The 18896-nt window shown below is 46.7% G+C and overlaps 2 protein-coding genes across 3 annotated transcripts; both read left to right on the top strand.

The window, feature by feature from the left end:
- The first annotated feature begins 17 nt into the window (after positions 1-17).
- LOC105028007 (thiosulfate sulfurtransferase/rhodanese-like domain-containing protein 2) lies at positions 18-2857 on the top strand. Its single transcript, XM_010900434.4, has 9 exons — positions 18-425; positions 536-825; positions 914-1022; positions 1108-1230; positions 1509-1614; positions 1712-1827; positions 1923-2081; positions 2201-2339; positions 2462-2857. The coding sequence occupies exons 1-9, from the start codon at positions 234-236 to the stop codon at positions 2692-2694; spliced, it is 1467 nt and encodes a 488-aa protein (XP_010898736.1). The 5' UTR covers positions 18-233; the 3' UTR covers positions 2695-2857.
- A 95-nt stretch (positions 2858-2952) lies between these two features.
- sec24b (SEC24 homolog B, COPII coat complex component) lies at positions 2953-16409 on the top strand. 2 transcript variants are annotated; one of them, XM_010900484.4, is made up of 24 exons: positions 2953-3436; positions 4188-4838; positions 4973-5137; positions 5563-5685; positions 7875-7958; positions 8140-8303; positions 8391-8575; positions 8664-8766; positions 9301-9427; positions 9512-9621; positions 9707-9819; positions 10172-10290; positions 10791-10846; positions 11057-11263; positions 11547-11670; positions 11820-11978; positions 12146-12319; positions 12463-12573; positions 12709-12884; positions 13039-13176; positions 13365-13469; positions 13980-14072; positions 14969-15072; positions 15479-16409. In XM_010900484.4, the coding sequence occupies exons 1-24, from the start codon at positions 3343-3345 to the stop codon at positions 15591-15593; spliced, it is 3600 nt and encodes a 1199-aa protein (XP_010898786.1). In that variant the 5' UTR covers positions 2953-3342; the 3' UTR covers positions 15594-16409. The 2 variants fall into 2 exon arrangements, with proteins under 2 accessions (XP_010898786.1, XP_010898796.1); XM_010900494.4 differs by lacking the exon at positions 5563-5685.
- The last annotated feature ends 2487 nt before the right edge of the window (positions 16410-18896 follow it).

Here is an 18896-nt window from a genome sequence, read left to right as displayed (position 1 = left end):
TTGTCTTCCGAGAGGCATGGCTTGTGCTTAGTTCCGTGTTTTTGCATTAGCTACTCATTACAACCTTTATTGTCGCTAACTAGCTGCCTTTGTGAGTTTTTTTTAGTTCGTTTATTTTCTCCCAAAAAAAGTGTGTGACTAGCCAACATACTATACATTTTACAAGTTCAGCAAACAAATCTAGATACGTTCTAGCCTTGCTAAACATACTGTTAGCGGCGCAGTGTCAGTATATGTTTCGAAAACGAGCTAGTTGCTACCTACAGAACGTGCTTTACCAAACCATTGACATGACGGGAACCCAAATTGTTTGCAACGAGTTAGTTAACATAGATGTCGATACCTTTGCACCACAGTATTTTAAACAAGAGAAACCCCAACTTTCTGCAACTCTACGAAAGTTCTACTCATTCTGTAAGAGAAGGGTGAGTGAAAGAAACGTAGGCTTATATTGACTAGCTAAACGTATGTCTATAACGGTTGACATTTATTTTCTTTGTATATCATAATCGATTAAATATTTTTAATATTGCAGACATTTGGCACATTTGTGGCATCCAAACAATCTCCGTGTCACGAGGCAGATTCTTCCAAAAATTGGAATTGTTGTGGCCAGACCTTCAAGGAACCTTCATCCATCCACAGACATGTGTCAAGGATACATGACACTGACATTGATCAGCTCACCCAGTCCACTTTCAAGGTTTTACTAAGCCAGGTGGAGAACGAAGCCACTTCACAACAACAGTCCACAGAGAAAGAGCTAGTGGACTTTACCTCCTGGATTTCTGACACCAGTCACATCACTGATGACCAGCTTCACAAGTATGGGAGTCATATGCGTTTAGTAGTAGATGGGAGACAGCATAGTATTAATAAAATTAATGTATTCTATTTTTTCTTATCTGTTAAGTGGGCCAGGTGAAGTTCTTCTTTACTACTGCTACTGTCAAGTAGTAGATCCTCAGCTCATCTGTGATTGGCAGGAGGCCCTTTGTGAAAAACTACAGTTGACTGGCAAGGTAACAAATTGACCTATTCCTGGAGTATAACAAGATTTGCCATTTTATAATTCGGTACCTAATTCAGTTCTTATTATTTTTCCAGGTGAGGGTGGCAACAGAGGGGATCAACGGGACAGTTGGAGGCACTAAAGTGGCAACTGACTTGTACGTTAAGGCAATGTGCTCCCATCCCATTTTTAAGATAATGGAAAAAGAAGACTTTAAGGTAACAAAAAAAGAGACAGGTTGCAGTTTGGGGCAAGGTTACCTTTACATTTCACATTTAAATAATTTTGCACACACTCTCATCCAGAGAGTGCGTAAATTTAGAGACTGTTTTGTACTGGCCCTAGAGGACTTGAAACCTACAGCCCTGGCATCATGGGAATCATGCTGCACCAACTGAACCACACAGGGCCAGGTGTTTTCTTCTGATTTGTTGTGTTTATTTCTTAACATGTCTAATGTGTTTAATGCTTAACGTGTCTTTCTGTGTCTCCTTAGACCAGCAGTGGTGGTGCAGAGTGTTTTTCTAACCTGCGGGTTGGAGTCTACAAGGAAATAGTGCCAATGGGGGTGGACCCTGTTGCCCTATCCTACAGATTAGCAGGTGAAAATAATTTGGGTGACACCTCTGGGTCACATGCGGTTTGACACAATGGAAGAAGCAGTAATTGTTCATGGTTGACTCTGTTCTGGCTACTTAGGTACTCACTTGGAGCCTGCAGAGTTCCACAAAGAAGTCGAGGCTATTTTGTCAAAAGGTGACTCTTGCAATGATACAATACTGCTGGACTGCCGGAACTTCTATGAGAGTAAGATTGTAAGTGAGCCATTGTACTGAATATATGTCAATCCCACTCCGGTCTCTAAAGACATTTACAGTAACAATTAAAGTTCATATATTTTTGCCTACAGGGGAAGTTCAGCCAATGTTTGGCCCCTAATATCAGAAAATTCAGTTACTTCCCTGATTACATTGACCAGAACCTTAACCTCTTTCGAGACAAGAAGGTCCTCATGTACTGTACTGGCGGCATTCGCTGTGAACGTGGCTCAGCCTATCTCCGTTCAAAAGTAAGCCTACCTTTTCAGGTTTTTGCAGTGACAGGATCTCATTGAAATTATGTCATGTTTCATCCAATTAAAAATCTTAAACTAGACACCCAGTGTTTATTTTTGTTTCATACTTCCAGGATGTGTGTAAGGAGGTTTATCAGCTGAAAGGTGGCATTCACAAATACCTGGAACAATTCCCAGAGGGCTTCTATCGTGGCAAACTGTTTGTGTTCGATGAACGCTATGCAATCTCCGCCAATAAGGACATCATTTCGGGTTCGTGTTTACTGAAAACCTTTGATTATATATGAGAACGAAACATTAGTTCTAGTTCACCATTCCTGTTAGAATGAGAGACCTGTTAGAAAAATGTCCTCCACTTCTTCTCTTGTGTGCAGAGTGTATGTACTGCAACTCACCATGGGACCAGTACCAGCTGTGCTCCACACATTTCTGCTTCCAGCTGGTCCTTTCCTGCTCGGCCTGCAGACAGCGCGGCCACACCGCATGCTGCCCTACCTGCCAAACCAAGGGCCAAGGCCAGGGAGAAGAGCCCTCCGCCACACCTCCGCAGAGAGAGGAATGCGAGTGCACAAATGGAAGGCTTAGGATCCCCCAGGATGCATTGTGATGTGCAGTTATCTGTTTTAAAACATGGAATAGCGCAACGAAGAGGCCTACCTCAGACTTAACCCGAGCAAGTTTTTGAGATGGGCAATCCTGATTCAATGAACTCTTTGGTTATTGTGGTGTCAATCAGCCTGTGCCTATTTCAAATAAAATAAATCAACAGATCTCAGTTTATTTTGTGAGCTGGCCTTGAATTGCTCAACATTATTAGATACAATTATATTGAAATTCTATGACTTTTCATTCAAGCTGGAGGCTTGTAATTAAAGTCAAATATTTTTAACATCAGTATGTTTTACTTCCTTCTAAATTTAGCTTGCAAATGCAAAATAATCCAGTTCTTCCACACTTGACGAGCTCATCAGTCGTTTTCCTCTGTCTACTGGCAGGTGGCGCCGTTATGCCAGCCCTTGTCGCATAGAAACGGCAGCTTCACATAATCTTTTCAAGTAGGATGAACCTTCTCCTCCTCCTCATCATCGTTGTAGCTAGCCAGACAGCAAGCTAAGTAGGGGTTGCTACGGTTGGGGGTCCACAAAAATAATCAGCCAACACCTAGCTAATGGAAATACTGCCTTGGTGACAACCTTTGACGTGTTTTTGTCACCTTGTGCCCATTTCTGTTTATAACGGATTGTTGGACCAAGAGATGTCTGCTCCGCGTTTTACGAACCTTAACACGTCTGTCGGTTACAGCTTGAACTCAACGCCGAATGGAGGATCAGCACCCCCCTATCAGAATGGTAAACTAGGCGGTGGGGATTAAGGCCGCTAATAATAGCTGCGCTAGCTAGCTACTGTCAGTAAACAGTATGTGAAATAGCCAGTGTGAAGGGTTTTGTTTGGCTATATATTGCGTCAACTAACTAGCGTAGCTGTCTACGTAAGATGTAACGTTATTACAAAACATGGGTCAATTTAAAAACATGACATGGAAGTGTTCGTATTTTTTTATTAAAGACAGCAGGATGAGGCTAACACAAGAGAGTCGCTGTAGCTAACGACATTCGACAGCAAGCCTTGCTAACGCTCTACTTACTTCAGTTACTACTGTACGGTAGCATCCATTCAAGCTTGCCCGCTAGCCAACTACAGTAGCTCGAACGACCCGCAAACGTTAATTTGTGGTAGTATTTATGTTCACAAGCTACTGCCAGCGACTGTCTATCTTCTGTGCTGAGCTGTTTAATAAATTCGCAGGCTGAATCATTGGTCCATGGAGGGAAGAACGATTACTACCTGGTTAGGAGCTATGGCATTGACATCATTAGCTACAACTACTGGATTTCACTAGACTTTACACCGGTAGCTAGCTAGTTAGCAAAATAATTTTACCGGTCAGCTGTCATTGACAGGTCTGACACCATTTAAAAAGCTAATATTAGGTGTAAGAAAAAAAAAATCATCAAGCCGTGGAAATGGTATGCCCTTGGATATAATTTACTCAAAACTTTTTGTCCCGGTGTAGCTAACCTCAATTTTCATTCTCTCCAGGTCCGGTAGGACAGACCTACACGTCCACACATTCATCAACAGGGTACTATGGAGTCAGTCCTCATGAGCAGAGCTACCCCGCCGTTCCAGGAAACTGTGCCCCCGCTCCCCGAAAATCTCATATTACAAACAATGACCACAGTGCTTACTACCACCACAACAGCTACCAGCAGACCATAGGGGCGCCTACTGTACCCTCTGGGTACGGGGAAACCCCACCCCACCACCCAGCCTCCCAGCCCTATGGCGTCCCAGCCCCGGCTGCCCCCCCAAACCACCAGCATGCACCATCGTTCCAACAGCCGGCCCCCTACACTCCTCCGGGGGCCTACTATGGACAGCGGCAATACCCCACCTCCCAAGTGCAGCACCACCCTCAGCAGCCGACCTTGGTGTCGGCACCGCCCGTTGGCCCGGGCGCCCCCATGTACCCCATCGTCTCGTACCCCTCTGCGCCGGGAAGCAGCCAGTACGGCACGTTGCGATCGTCCCGGGCTCCGACCGACTCGGGGGCCATTCCCAACCTGATGGGCGCTCCCCTACACCAGTATCCCCCCGGGAATGGCCCCACTGAATCGGCAGCGGTCTCCCCTGGCTATAGTGTGGCTCCAACCAGCCAACAAGCCACAGTCAACGGTCAGGTTAATGCAGGTACAGTCTACACCTCTGTCGCAGTTTCTGTGTCCCTGCCTAATCAGTCGTGAGATACAAGCGCTGTGCTCCTGTCAGTTTGTGCAGCGAAAATGCTTGGTTCACCTCTGTCTTAACTGTCTCTGGGTCCCCAGTCCAAGCTCCAATCCTCCAGCAATATGATCAACGCTGCCAGGCAGTCAAGGCCCAAGACCCCCCAGGAGGACAAGTCCCGCACCACACCAGGACCACCAAGGGAGACGGGCCGCAGCCAGGAAACCCCATTGCTTCAGTCCATTCCTCCCCGGGGCATCAGCAAGGTAAATGGGAAGAGAGTGAGAGACTTGCAAACCCTTTAATTTGTCTGTATGCTGTGGCATTTCCTGGTTGGTCATTTTGATTCAGGTTTAGGGATATCCTGCATTACCTTCGTTAAAAGATAAAATGTTTTATACTCTCAACTTCTTAACTTAGTGAATGAGTAAGTGAACAGAGTGTGTCCTTTACCTCTCGTCTGTCCTTTCTCACTGTCTTGATACAGTGGATTTGTGTCCCAGTGTGATAGAATCTAGTGAGTAGTGATGTTTTGGCAGGCGAATTGTAAGCATCCTCACCAACGTGCCCACTACACAGACGGATGTCTTGGGCAGGCAGTCCTCTGGCTCCAACCCCCCCCCCCCCCCTCCCACCAACTCTATAGCTGATGGTTGTTCTGTTTTGTACTCTCTTCCCCCACCCCCCACAGGCATGCGCTATGGATTTGTAGCCAATAGTGAAGCTAGCTCTGCCAACGCTGCCACCAACGCTGCCCCTTCTTCATCCAGCTCTGATGAGGAAGACGATGAGGAGGAGGAGGATGAGGAAGCAGGTCTGCTTATAGATTTTATTCCCATCGCTCCCTCCCTCGCCTCTGCCCTCTCCTCACCCCTCATCTTAACCAACCTGACCCTCACATGAACCCATGCCCGACTTGACCTTCAGCCTTAGGAGGTGGCAAATTTCATTCACACTTATCTCTCCAAGCCCCCCCCCCCCCGCCCATCATTTGCAGCACGCTGGCCCCCCCTTCTTGCAGAAGCCTCTCATTCTGCTGCCCATCTGATGGCCTCCATGCTTTCAACAGCTACGCTTAATCTTTTCCAGCATTATCACTGTTACCTTGTTCAACAGCTACGCCACGTCCTTTTCCAGCATTTTCACTGTGTTCCCTCATTCAACAGCTACGTCACATCTCTGCCCAGCATTATCACTGCGTTCCCTCATTTAGTAGCTCCGCCACATCTTTTGTCTTCATCATCACCTTGTCCACCATTCAACTGCTGTGCCACATTTGCCAGCATTATAAATGTGTTTCCAGTAGGTACTGGAAATTGTTGGCAATGAAAGCTTGTTGTAGTTAAAGTTACTGAACCTTGCGTCACGCATTTCTGAATGACATCTTCATTAAGCCTCAGCTGAAACCAACTGTAAAATGTATTCATTTTAAGAAAGTCAGATGTTTTAGAATCTATTTACTCGTTTACTCGTCTTGACATGCTTGCTTAACTTGCTCTTGAGTTTTTCAGTCCTGTTGTCAGTTCTCCTCTCAGCAATTACATACCAACTGTTCGGAAATGTCTGTCTATATGAGTCAACGGTTCGCTCAATTTTGCCATTAGATCCTGATTACAAAAAACAAATACTTTGCATTGGTTTTGTATTTATATAAGGACATAAATACAGCACACAATTCCCATTTGGGTTATCTGCATAGAGGCAGTGTTATAATGTTTTGATGAGTGCCTCCCCCTTGGGTAGTGTCAGTGGAGGTTAACAGCTTTTATATATAGCAGATCCCCTGGTACCACAAGTCAGCCGCCTCTCTAATGACTACTGGGACAAAGGGGGTATAAGTTGAGGCATGTCTCCTTTAACAGCTAGCACACATTAGCCCCTTGGCTAATTTAACTGTACTTTGCCTTAGCTCGTTCTTCTCAGCCCTTGCACTGTAAACCTCTTGTGATTACACTTTTCTTGCTCATTTTGAGCATATTTTAATTTCGTATTTTTCCGAAATGGTTTAATTCTCTGCAAAGTTATTTACTTATTGGTTTCCTGCAAGATTTCCTGTGTGAATTTTAGAAGCTCTCCTTTTAACAGCGGTTCAAATTTTCATGCAACCTTTTTCCATTTTCATGGTTTTGTATTTGTCACATCTTTCAAAAAAGTATTTAATATTTCATTAAAATCTGTCTTTACTTATTCAGGTTTACACTGAAAATGATTTACCATCAGATTGATATGCTTTTATGGATGAAACCAGTGATGAACGATGAACAGTTTTTATACTGAAAGAACAGTGGGTCGTTTTCAAACGCTGCACTTTGGCTCGGTTGGTAGAGAATGGCTCTTAAAACACCAGGGTTATGGATTGAGTCCCACAAGGGGGCCAGTACGAGAAAATGTGAGAAGTTCTTTGTGTCTGCAAAGATTACTAAAAATCCACATGTGCAGCAGCTTAGAGCGTTGGACCACCCACAGCCACAGAAAGGTATTTTCATGCAGCAAAATCATTTTGCAGCGGCTGCCTTTAGCTTAGTCCTATTTCCCTTTGACTGTCATTACAATACAAATTACAAACTGATTCCAGACGTGAGAAAGGCTTGTCAGTTATACGAGTTTGCAGAGGCTCTCTCATATCTAGAGCACTTAATCCACCAGGGTGACAGTCAATCAGATTTAGCTGCCCAGGATAGTTGGAGCTCATCCAGTGAGCTATTGGCCTGCACAGGGAGTGCTTTCCTGGTTCACTGTCACAGCCCTCCATTTTGCTTATTGGATTAATAAAAAAATAAAAACTGCAGTGTGTATGGTCTGAAAGACCTTCTGGCAGAGATTCGGAAGGAAAGGCTAGACACACGGACTAGAGAGATGATAACTGCTGCCTGTCTTTCAACAGATCTGGTTTCACATGTGATTTTTCGCTCTCCAGCCGAAGTGATTAATCAATAATAATGTTCAGAGATGAAAAGAGCAGCTCCTCACAAGTCTCTCTGCATTGCTCTGACCCTCCCCCAGGTGGTGACAGTTCGTCCACCACCACTGACAGTGTGTCCCCGGTTCCCAACAGCTATGACTCTCTGGAGGGCGGCAGCTACCCAGGTGAACACAGGACTCCTAAGACATCCAGTACGACACTGACTAAACATTTAGCGCAGTCTGTATTAACCAGGAGTACATTGTGGCTGACATTTCTCTCCAGTCAACCACAACCCCAAATGCACTCAGCAGGCAGCCATACCAAGTTGTGCGTGCGGCCGTAATGTTTTTTCTGTGTTTTTAGAGTCTTCTGTTCCTCCCTCCGTCGACGAGGCCAAACAGGCCCCGCCCTTCGGCTACGGTTACCCGAGCATGCAGCCGGCCTATCAGCAGGGGCCGCCCCCTAGGACAGACTCCTCCCCCTCCCACTGCGGTTACAACCAAACTGGGTACCAGCATCTGTCACAGGTAAGATTGTCAACTGTAGACCACCTCGTTACTGAAATAGAAATGTAGCAAATGTATTAAAAGGAGTTCACTGTTGTGCCTGTTCAGCCCTTTCCCAGCATGTCCCAACTGTCGGCGGCGCTTGGGGGTTTGAGTGGGGTTCCAGAGCTGGAGGTGGAGGCGCTACGGCCCGTCAACCTGCTGCAGGAGAGGAACCTGCTGCCCCTTCGGCCCCTGGAGGCCCCAGAACCCCACCTCAGTGCCGACCTAAAGAAGGCCAACTGTAGCCCAAAGTAAGTGTGGTATAAAAGGCCAAAGTGCAAACAAGTGTGAGCCTAAGGCCATTGGATGTGCTCAGCGCCTTTCTCCCCTCCTCCACAGCACGTTCAGGTGTACCCTGACCAACATCCCTCAGTCCCAGGCGCTGCTGAACAAAGCCCGGCTTCCGCTGGGCCTGCTCCTGCACCCGTTCAGAGACCTTTCCGTAAGACACCCAACACTAACTCAAGCTGGGCCGTGTCCGCAGACATCTGCCGCCCCAATACTCCTGTCCTCTGTAGATCTGACAAGTCTGGATAGGTGTAGGCGTCTGACGTTCCAGGGGAGCGACCGAAGTGAGCCAGCTGTGGAAACTAAGTGTTGCTCCAGACAATTGCATGTTTTTATGTGGATTCTGTTGTTAAATGCCTTTGGACAAAACATTTCAGCATCTGGTTTCAGTTTGGCCTAAATGTGTCTCTGTCTGTTGGTCAGGGGAAGTTAAACTGAGTATAGAAATGAAGACAATTGGCACAGTAAGGTGAGGGAGGATGAGGAGGTGCCAGTCTTTGCTTTTACGTAGTGTGTCAGTGGACGTGTCGGGCTGGTCGGAGCACGAAAAGCGTGTTGACATAGAGGACCCCCCCCTACCACTATTGCAGATGGAGAAGATGAACACGTTTCCTCTCCCCGAAATGACCGTGTGAACACATGTCGACCGTCATATGCATTAGAAAAATCCTTCCTGTGTCCTGTGCAGCAACTACCAGTGATCACGTCCAACACCATAGTGAGATGTCGCTCGTGCCGGGCCTACATTAACCCCTTCGTGTCGTTCCTGGACCAGAGGAGGTGGAAGTGCAACCTGTGCTACCGGGTCAATGACGGTACGGCCTGTTGAACGACGTGTAACGCGGGGAAGGTTTCTCTCCGATGAATGTCGTCTTAATGGAAATGTCCTCCCGTTGCAGTTCCCGATGAGTTCATGTACAACCCGGTGACGCGCTCCTACGGGGAGCCCCACAAGAGGCCCGAGGTGCAGAACTCCACTGTCGAATTCATTGCCTCTTCTGATTACATGGTGAGTGAGGTGCGTGCGCGCGCGTGTGTGTGTGTGTTGCCCGGGTGCGTTGGGTAAAGCGTGTTGCCCGGGTTATCGTCCTCAGCTCCGGCCCCCTCAGCCAGCCGTGTACCTGTTTGTTCTGGACGTGTCCCACAACGCGGTGGAAGCCGGCTACCTGCAGGTCTGCTGTCAGACCCTCCTGGAGAACCTGGACAGGTGAGAGGCTTCTGGGGTCACGCCATAGTTTCACGGGCGAAAAAGGTTCATATGAAATATTACGGCTCTGTCATTACTGCTCTTCCCAGGGAAGTCTCTGGGTTGTCGTAACCATACAAAACATGCTGACTGTTTCGACATTAGTTCTGACGTCTGGAGAATCTGCCGCGTCAACTAAGATCATGTCAAATCTACTGTCTTACTTCTGGACGTGGAGAAGAGTTGACCAGAATTCCACACTCATATCTGGTTGATGAAAGGCTCGGCTGCCATTTCCCAATGTGTTTTGTTCTGTTGTACAATTCCACAGCTATGCTAACTCCCTGGGGGGGGGGTCTGTTCTGGTTCTCAGGATGCCCGGGGACACACGGACCAGAGTGGGCTTTGTCACCTTTGACAGTACCATACACTTCTACAACCTCCACGAGAGCCTCTCACAGCCCCAGATGCTGGTGGTCTCTGACATTGATGGTGTGTGTGTGGTTTCACTCAGACCCCCTCCGAGGCCATTACCTTAAACTCCTCAGCCTGGGTGCCTATACGAGCTCTGTAGTTCCTGCCTAAAAACTCCAAGGCTGCTCCTTTCCCTCAAACCACCGTCAGTTACAAATGTAATGAATCAATAATGACAAAATGTGCTGTAGACATTTGATGACTAATAATGGAATCCAAGTGTTAATTTATGACCTTCTTAACATTTTGTTGTGTTACAAAGTGTAACTGAAATGGATTTATATAGATTTTAGTATATTAGAGATTTGTCGTTAAAACATTATCTTTTTCACTTTTATAAAATATATCAAAACCCATTAGATATGGACTGTCCTCCTGTTGGTCAAGCGAACCTCTGTTGTCTGTAATGAGTACTGTGTTTCTAAATGTAATCTCATAACTTGAGAACGCCTTTTAGATGTCTAGGTCATGGTTTCAAGAAACCCTTCCTGATTGAATCTCCTTATCTGTTTTTGTAGATGTCTTCATCCCAACACACGACAGTCTTCTGGTGAACCTGAAGGAAAGCAAAGAGGTAAATCTTTTCAGCTGACAGTCAAATCTGCCTGTTTCCCAACCTCAGGGACTGCCTGTCTTCACGAGAGTGGTTAGACAAGATTGGTTGGGGTGCTTTTGACCATGTTTTGTTGCTTTAGGGCGATTGTGTGGTTTCACTTGATGCTGGTGTCTGTTTCACTTTCTTTCTCTCTTTCTCTCCCTCCACACTTCTCCGTACCTCTTCCAGCTGGTCCGGGGCCTGTTGACAGCGCTCCCTGGGATGTTTTTCCAGACCAGGGAGACTCACAGTGCCCTGGGCCCGGCGCTGCAGGCAGCCTACAAGCTCATGTCTCCCACCGGGGGGCGTGTTTCCCTGTTCCAGACCCAGCTGCCTACGCTTGGGCACGGCCTGCTGCAGTCCCGGGAGGACCCCAACCAGAGGTCCACCACCAAGGTAGAGTCCTGGGTCAGACACAGACATGAAACACACAGACAAAACACGCGCGCACACACACCATGCGCCCATGCACACACACACACAAAAGACGCGCCCATACACGCGCATACACACACACAAAACGCACACACACACAGACATGAAACACACACGTGTGTACACACGGACATAAAACACACACGCACACAGACATGAAACACACAGACACTCTGACCCAATGCCCAGAGGATTGTTGTGTACCGTGAGGTTCCAGTTGTCTAAGAAGTCGCTTCTGTGACAGGGGGTCCAGCACCTGGGTCCGGCCACAGACTTCTACAAGAAGCTGGCTTTGGACTGTTCTGGTCAGCAGATAGGGGTGGACCTGTTTCTGCTCAGCTCCCAGTACTCGGACCTGGCTTCACTAGGTAAATTGGGATGGTACCCATTACTGTAAAGGAAAAGTCAAATGACAACAGCCCAAGTGGTGGTCAAAATAATGATAAAAACTAGAATGGCTTGGGCATGTTTAGTGATTAGAGCAGACACCAGGCTGACTCCTGCCTCCTCTGTCCAGCATGTGTGTCTAAATACTCAGCGGGCAGCATCTTCTACTACCCCTCCTTCCACCATGTGCGTAACCCGGCCCAGCTGGACAAGTTCCGGAAGGATCTTGAGCGATACCTCACAAGGAAGATTGGCTTTGAGGCCGTCATGAGGATACGCTGTACCAAAGGTAGGGCACAGATGGGTTTGCGCCGGTCCTTGGTTTCTGGAGTGTGAGCTAATCTTTGATTCTCCTGTGTATTGTCTTCGTGTAGGTTTTGTATTTCCACATTACCATTGTGACTGTGTGGATACTGCTTATTTGTCATTTCTAAGACAGTATCTTTGGTCAAACAGGCTTGTCCATCCACACGTTCCATGGGAACTTCTTTGTGCGCTCAACCGACCTGCTGTCCCTGGCCAACGTCAACCCAGACTCAGGCTTCGCTGTGCAGATGTCCATCGAGGAGAGCTTGGCTGACACCTCCCTGGCCTGTTTCCAGGCTGCACTGCTGTACACCTCCAGCAAAGGTACACACACACACACACACACACACTCTCAATGTCACCAGGTGACTCCTCATGGCAATATGAGTTATTTTAGTGTCATGTAATAGATTAACCTCAACCCTCTCTGTCTCTCTCTGTGTTGTCTCTCTCTCTGTGACTCTCAGGGAAGAGACGGATCAGGGTTCATACACTGTGTCTGCCTGTGGTCAGCCAGCTCAGTGACGTGTATGCTGGGGCTGACGTCCAGGCCATCACCTGCCTGCTAGCCAACATGGGTGAGCCAATGTTATCTCTGCACGCACGCGCACACGCACGCACACACACTTTCCTCTGTATTTCTTTGTGGCACCCAGGTTTATTTATTCATAAATGTTATTAAATTTGTTTCACATTACCATCTCTCTGGGCAGCCATTGACCGGTCGATATCATCGAGCCTGTCGGATGCCCGGGACGCCCTGGTGAACGCAGTGGTCGACTCTCTGAGCGCCTACAAGAGCACCGTCTCTAACCTGCAGCAGTCTGGCCTCATCGCCCCAGCGTCCTTGTGTCTCTTCCCCCTCTATGTCTTGGCACTGCTCAAACAGGTCTGCCTGAACCGCACACACGCGATCCCACCCTGAGCCTTTAAACATGCCCAGGCCCCTTGGCCTGTGTCACTACACAGTATGTCAGTTGTACGTTAATATGGAAGCCGTTCGTCCAGCTCCCCTCGTCACCCTCTCCCTCTCCACCCGACAGAAAGCCCTGCGCACGGGCACCAGCACGCGGCTGGACGAGCGTGTCTTTGCCATGTGCGAGTTTAAGACTCAGCCACTGCAGCAGGTCATGCGTATGGTCCACCCCAATCTGTACCGCGTGGACGCCATGTCCGACCAGGTAGGCATGCTCCGATCCACTGGCCTCGGTGGGGTTAAGAGTGAAACAGGTCTCAGGTCAGCACCTGGGCATTCGCGATTCCATGGCGTTGCCGAGAGACGGCCGGATCGTGTCTGGGAATTGCTGCCTTTGTTGGCCAGCCATGGGGGACCGTGTGGGTGACTGCTCTGCTCTTATCTGTCCCCCAGGGGGCGCTCCACCTCAGCGACTGTGTAGTCCCGCAGCCCCATCTTCTCCACCTCACGGCCGAGAAGCTGACCAGAGAAGGGGCATTCCTCATGGACTGTGGCAGTGTAAGTCCCGCTGGTTTTCCCCGTACGACCGAGATCCCATGTCGCTGTTCCATCCCGTGTTGACCAGTGGTTTGCCTCTTGGGAGGGAGTGTAGAACAGGCTTTGGCTTTGAATGGTTTGATAGGGAGATGTGTTTTCTGCGTCGCTATGGCGACAACATGAACGGGATGCTGCACTGTGTGTCTCTGGCTGAGGCTGTGGTGTACCAAAACCGATCCGGACCTGCCTCTGCTTTTCATACTCGCATGCATGTGATGTACCAACATTTGAATAATGTGCAGAATCAAAAAGCATTAGGGCTGTAGTCCAGGGTTTTAGTTTATTGATAAAACCTCAGATGGGTGATGAGGTAACACTGGTTATGGTTGTCTGAGCAGCATCTGTGCTCTGAAGTTACACGTCCGTGTGTGTGTGTTCAAAAGGACTGAGTGTGTTCCACATTCTGGTTTAATCCGGCATCGCTGGGTCAACCCTTTGCACTGACTGCCTTTGTGTTTTTCCCTTCAACAGGTCTTTTACCTGTGGATAGGAAAATGCTGTAACCAAATGTTTATTCGGGAGGTGCTGGGATGCCCGAACCATGCTTCCATACCCCCCAACATGGTGAGTGAGACACTAGCCTTTGTGCGTTGTTTCCAGGATGCAGCTGGCTTCAGTCTAGCTTGTGTTTTAATTATACATGCTAAATTGTTATAATTATGCTTGCTTCATTATTTTAATTATGTTTGCTACATTGTTTTGATGAGACCCAACCATTATATACAATGTTACATATGTGTGGTGTATCACTTAAAGCGGAAAGGTTTTGTTTAAATTAAGCGACCCTGCAAACCTCTGGGTTGGTAAAAATCTGAAGGATGGGTCTGGGGAAGTGTAACTAATCTGACATTTGTAGACATGTATGTAAAAGCAAAGACTCACCATCTGATACAAGAAAATGATAGTCTCAACCCAGTCTGGAAGCAGTGTACATAGTTCACATTTACTATTTGCTAAGTTAAACAAGCTCATATGTTTGGTTCTGATGGGGGCAAGACAGTGGACCTTTTAAGCTCACTGAGCTTTTAACCAAATGCATACACACAATGTACAAGTCCACGTAGAATCTCAGGAGCTTTGAGGTCGGATCTCCAGCTTGTGTTCCCAGTAAAATACTCCTGTACTTAGTCAGCTCAGCGGTAATTCACATTTAGTAGTTGGGTTTGGGTCTGTCTCTTGTGAATGACTGTCTAGCCCAATGTCATGCAACACAGTGTACTCTATAGAAGTACAGCACAGAACCAGTAGATGTTCTCAAGGTCCGCGTCCTTGATCCGGAGAATGGAACGACACACATCCCGAACACATTCCGAACATACATAGTTCAGGAAACCACATGCGCCAGATCTGTGGAGGTCTGCTCTCTGAGGTCTGGGCTCCCACACCGTTTTATCTTCAGGGGGCGGCATCCGTAGTAACAGTGGCGTGATCTTTACTCCCCTTCTCTTTATGAACACCAGACCCACATTCCTGAGCTGGAAAACCCTCAGTCTGAACGGCTGCGTGCATTCCTCGCCTGGCTACAGGACTCGAGGACCTTCAGTTCAACTCTTCACGTCGTGAAGTAAGTCAGGAGGCCTACGTCTGTTGGATTGACGTGTGTGTATATCAAGGTGACGGCCTTGGTCGTTAGCGTACATGAAATTGTAAGCCAGGTATTCACATTGTGAACATGCAGTTACTGTGATGGTCATTGGTGAAGATATGGGTCAGGATGAAGGCCCCACCATAGTCTACAGTGTTTGGGTTTCAGTTCCGTTGTGGTCCTTTTTCACACCATGACATTTGTCTGCGGTAAGAATCTGTTTCCTACACATGTCAAAGGGCGATAGGAAAATTCATCCAAGGGTCTCATGAACCAAAAGGATAATTTATCATATAAAAAGGGTAGAATAATTCCTGTAGACTTTGAGTCTATTCAGACTACATTCACTTTACATAATCATTAATGTCATGACTCCTCTGGACAGGGATGATGCTTCAGGGAAGACCAGCTTTTTCCAGTACTTGGTAGAGGACCGGTCGGAATCGGCCTTCTCCTACTACGAGTTCCTGCTCCACGTCCAGCAGCAGATATCCAAGTAGAATACAGCTACCAGAAGGCTGTGGGCCCAGTGTACAACAACAAAAACAGTAGAGACCGTGGCACGTGCTGAAAAAGGAACCTCCCTCCCACTGACTGTAACGTAATTGGACTAAGGAGGGAGAGCTCGGCCACCCTGGTTCTCTGATGGGCGGTCCACCGTGCTCGGTCAGTGAGTGTGGGACGGGAGGCGTCAAGGGGAAAGACCAAAAACGAGGGAAAATCCCACTGGCTAAATAACGGTGACTTCGGAATGTGAAGGAATAAGCTGTCTGACTCACGGATCAACCAGAGTGCTCTGATCAAGCTGCTCCCCCCCACCAGCCTGCTCTCTTGGCCGCGGTCGTAGCTCCGTGTCGCATCTCTACCCCGCGGCCTCTCCTCTGATTTAAATTTTTATTTGCATGTCGTGATGTCTGAATCATGTTATTTATTTATTTTATTACTCATGCTTTTCCCCATACAGCCCTCCCCCTAGTTTATGTCCTGTCGTTCTCAACCGACTCTCCCTCCTTGTTTTCCATTGTGTACTTTGGAGCTGCATCTGTCGTCATTGTGTTTTGTGCTGCTAAACGGGCGATCGGCTGCCACCTGCGTGACGGGTCGCTTGACAGCAGTGGCTGAGGACCGACCCCAGCCCTCACCCCAGCTGTTCAAACCCTGTGTCATCAGGTGAAACTGAATTCCCTGTAAACCACCCACCCCCTCTTGTTTTTTGAGCCACTAGCGGAAGTTGCTATCCACTTTGTAACTATTGAAAATATTTTGTGTGCGATAATTTATGACCAGCTTATTAAATAAAGTCTAACATTCACATATTCGAAGTATCTGCTGTAATACTACAAGTAGAGAGTGCTTGTTTGCTAAGCTGACTGATTCGTGATGATAAAGGGGGACCCCTCTGGTTAATGGAAGGAATAATTTGTGAATCATTCACAGCTCAACACGATCACTGCAATTCATTTGGGTTTAATGAGCTGTCATGGCTAAATAAGTTCCTTCAGATTTTTAAAGATGCTATTCACATAGAAAATAAGTTGCAGTTATGTTCATAAAGTGCAGTGAGAGAAAATCCATAGTTGGTTGAAGGAAATGGAGTGGACTGTTTCCTAACTGAAGAGGATAAAGACATTTCACAGTGAACTAGTTGCCTAATGACTATAAATATTGGTACATGTAATGTATACTTTAAAGAAAACACGTTCATTGTTTGTTTCACTGTATACTGTCATTAGCATGAAATGTCACTCTCATTAGTAGACATTTATAAAATGGAATGATTACGTTAAAATAATTTGTGTTCTCCAATATGAGACCCAATATTTGGGAAGATATTCTGTCATTTACCACTGAACACCCATTTTAAAAGCTTTTTTTAAAGACTAAGTTGACTGACTTGAAATGGAGACGTAACGCAGATGTTTTAAGGATTGTACTCTGTAATGTACATAACAAAAGAAATGACTTCCTGATCCAAGAGCAAACATCTCAGGTTCCCACATGGTTAACTAATTTCAGAAAGCTTTAAGAACACACCTGTAGCCTTTACATCTATAATATTATTTCCTCCCATGGGTATAAAGCATTTTATGTAATTATTTAAATACATTTGCCCGCCGGTCTGGTCTTAATGACCGAGACAGTGGGGACATTAAAAAAGTTTTGATGAGAGACCCTGCATCTCACTCAAACCTTCAGCAGGCCATGTGCACCAAATGTGGCTGCCCAGACTTCTGTACTACCCCCGGGCCACCACCAATTACTTGTATTCATGCCACAAATAGTTTTACACAGTTCTTGTTTCCTTTTACTCAGAAGAAGGCCAGAAGTAATTTGACCTTTCACTTGGTACACAGATATTCCTTCACTGCAGTACGTCATGAACAAACACACACACACACAGGCAAATAAGGTCAACTGGGCTTTTCTTTTCATCTCAACTCCACACTGAACACGCATGTGAGCCCTTCCACAGCAGACAAACCACCCCTGTTGACCAGCTCTATTTAAACACCCATGTCGACTTCAACGGCCCCTTCCCTCACTGCCAACAAGGTTTTTGATCATTTCACTTGGCATGATGTCATAGTTTCCCATTCAGCCCTCCAGTGTGACTCCACACCCCCGTTTTGAAATCCAGAGTGGTTTTTAACTTAACTGTCGGTGGTGGCCACTGCTGCAAATGTACATCTGACCTGAGGTGACATTTAAAGACAAAGTTTTTCTTGCTCGGTTTCCTTTCCGTTACCGGGATTTGCCAGAGGGGCCTTGTCTCGTGGTCAGGATTGCTAAGGAGGATGGCGCCTGAGGTTTTTGTTTGCTCTCTGGGCTTCGATGAAAGCCAGGTTATGTGCTTGTCTTTACAATAGCATATTGTTTGACAGGATGTACTGCAGATAGTAACGGCAGTCAAAATAGAAGGAGGTGGGTGGGTGTTTGAAGTCCAGAAAAATACAAAATCCCAGATAACACCCAGAAGTCTCTCTTTTATCCCAGTGTCAAAATAACTCTTCTGAAGGAAACGGTTAATATTCACATGATGGTATGTTATAATGTGCAGTTGTAGACTTTTGGTGACATATTAACAACGTTTTATTCCATGGTAGTAAACCATCCACTGTTCGCAGCAGGAATATGCAAACCAACGCCTTTGGTGTTTGCGTTAATGTGAAGCAAAGCAAGCTCTCCTGATGCTCATGTTGAGGTCCGTGTACGCAACTCATGCGAGTCTTCACACCACTGTTTGAGTTTTATGGGCAGTTCAAACAACACTGTTTGCTCAGCTTTCCTGCAGCTTGACACAAGACACAGACAAACTAATACACCTCCTCCATCAACCTCTCTAACCATCAGAGAGAGAAAGAGTTGGCAAGGAGTTTATTTTGATGAGCATTCCATGAACAGGCGTGACTTCTGAACTTGAGAGAGCACCAGTAGAAAAACATGGGGCCCAACAGTACATCAAGTCTGTTGACTATTAAGTCAATATTTCTCTCACAAAAGGCAGCTTAGATTAATCAAATGATGAATGTTTGGAATTGCCTACCAAGTTGTATTGAATTTCAAAGCCTTGTCACTGGGCAATAACAGTATGTTATTTCTTTGTTTTTTAAAGGCAACATGAAAAGCCTAATCTGTCTGAGAGACTGTAGAAATTGTTGTACTCGGCCAACATACAGTAGTAAAGAATGGCATAAGACCCAACTCAGTCCCTACCCTGGGGCCTAGACTGGTAGCCAATAGTGGCCGCAACTTGACATCACAATGAATACATCTGCCCTTATTATGCAAGACATCCGGCCTCC

The sequence above is a fragment of the Esox lucius genome, chromosome 4, assembly GCF_011004845.1.
Source record: "Esox lucius isolate fEsoLuc1 chromosome 4, fEsoLuc1.pri, whole genome shotgun sequence".
NCBI lineage: Eukaryota > Metazoa > Chordata > Actinopteri > Esociformes > Esocidae > Esox > Esox lucius.
The sequence above is the reverse complement of the archived record's forward strand: the minus strand, read 5'-3'. Positions and strand labels throughout refer to the sequence as shown.